The following is a 1,728-nucleotide window of genomic DNA, read 5'->3' as shown; positions in this document are numbered from 1 at the left end:
GGCCTGTCCAGTGTGACCAAGGCATTCCCTCCCAGGGTCGGGCCCTCTGACCACCTACTCGGCGTGGTGTGCAGACACGTGTCAGCCCTTCAGCAGGACAGTGGAGGGGACCCTGATGACCCTGACCTGCTGCCAGTCCGCCCTCTGCAACCTCCCGCCCTGGCAAGACTCACAGGGCACCGGGGCAGGGAGCCCCCTGGGCAGCCCCACAATGGTGACCACCCTCCTGCTCAGCCTCCTCCCCGGCCTTCAGGCTGTGGGGTCCTAAGTGGGTGGTCCCCCCCCAGCCGGCTCACACCCTGGGGGGCCAGCACGCTTACCCACTCACCCACCCGTCGCCGCCCCGGCTTTGGAGAATAAACGTGGAGCGCCTCCCACGGTCGGCCAGCACCGGCTCCTCCCCGCCCCGCGCGCACTTCGGGGGTCCGTCTGCCTGGCATCTGTGGCCTCCCGCCAGGCCTCGGCGGCTCACAGGGTGGGTCCACACAGCCTGGGTACAGAAAACACCGTCACGTGCCAGGGGGAGCCGGCGCCACTGAACCGCCTCCACACACGTGACTGCGGCCTGGGTTCCTGAGAAGTGGGCAGTGGGAGGGGCTGGGGAAGGGAAACCTAAGGAGCCCAGCGTCTGCTGTGGCCAGGCTGGCAGCAGGCTTGGCCTTCCCAACTGGTGCCAAGACAGAGCCCTGGGACAGGAAGGAGGAAGCCTGGGTCTGAGCCTCAGTTTCCCCATGGAGCAGTATGGAACAAGGCCCTCGATCCCCACCAGCTCAACATCCCCTGGGTAGGGAAGCCCAGGGTCCTACCCTGCCTGTCCAGCAGTTAGATACCCTCCCACTCTGTTTCCTTCTTTCCCTATTAATGAAAACGTCCAAGCCTAGCAGGGGCGGCACATCCCTGAGGCGGAGGTGACATGTCTTTCTTCTTCTCCTTCCTCCTTCCTGCTCACTGAAATGATGGCTGGGGCTCAGCAGCCACTTTGCACCATGAGGCAGCACACTGAGGTTGGTAGGGCAGCATGGAGGAAGGGGCCTGCATCGCTGGTGCTCAGGAGCCATTATACCAGCCCCACACTGCCCACCTCGGGACCCCTTTCCTTGGGAGAGAAATAAATTGCTGTGGGGTTGAAGCGGGTCGTCTGGGTTTCTCCGTCATTGCCTTTCCACACGCTGTCACACACATGCACTCCTGCGTGTGCATACTTTCTCACGCCACCCCTTCTAGTGCACATGCTCATGGACACACTCACCCACACGGCCCCCCACTACAGCACAGCAGAGCTCAGGGGCCACACTGAGTTCAAATGTTAGTTAAGCTCCTCCCCCCGCCCCGTGAATGCCCCGCCCCACCAGCTGCATGACCCAGATGACCGCCTTCACCCCCTGCTGGGTTCCCCTGGCTGCTGGGTGGGAGGGTGGAAGGGCCCTCCTGGGCGGGCCAGCCTGGTGAGGGCTGGCGAGCACCACGCGGCTGCTCAGAGCCGGAGCCTGGCAGGCAGTGCGCACTCAGCAAACGTGAGCTGTTGCCAGTGCAGCCCCACGGGCCCCAGCTCCTGTGCAGCCTGATGGGGGTCCCGGCCACCAACGGAATCTGCTTAGCCTTGCCCGCACCCCGCCATAGAAGCCCTGGGTGGGTCACCGCAAATTCCCCTCCAGCCTCTGCCTTAGAGGCCTGCTCTGAGTGCTCTGAGTCTGAGTGCGTAGGACCCCCCCCCCCCCCCTTTCTCCT

At 64.3% G+C, this 1,728-nt stretch overlaps 1 protein-coding gene across 1 annotated transcript in view; it reads left to right on the top strand.

The window, feature by feature from the left end:
- Nucleotides 1–579, top strand: part of GPIHBP1 (glycosylphosphatidylinositol anchored high density lipoprotein binding protein 1) — a 2,018-nt gene extending 1,439 nt beyond the window's left edge. Inside the window, exon 4 of the mRNA XM_077758108.1 lies at nt 36–579. Coding sequence (XP_077614234.1) covers nt 36–268 — 233 coding nt within the window. The 3' untranslated portion in view covers nt 269–579. The remainder of the gene's footprint in view (nt 1–35) is intronic.
- The last annotated feature ends 1,149 nt before the right edge of the window (nt 580–1,728 follow it).

This window comes from Crocuta crocuta, unplaced genomic scaffold, assembly GCF_008692635.1.
Source record: "Crocuta crocuta isolate KB4526 unplaced genomic scaffold, BGI_CrCroc_1.0 scaffold327, whole genome shotgun sequence".
Taxonomy (NCBI): Eukaryota; Metazoa; Chordata; class Mammalia; order Carnivora; family Hyaenidae; genus Crocuta; species Crocuta crocuta.
The sequence above is the reverse complement of the archived record's forward strand: the minus strand, read 5'-3'. Positions and strand labels throughout refer to the sequence as shown.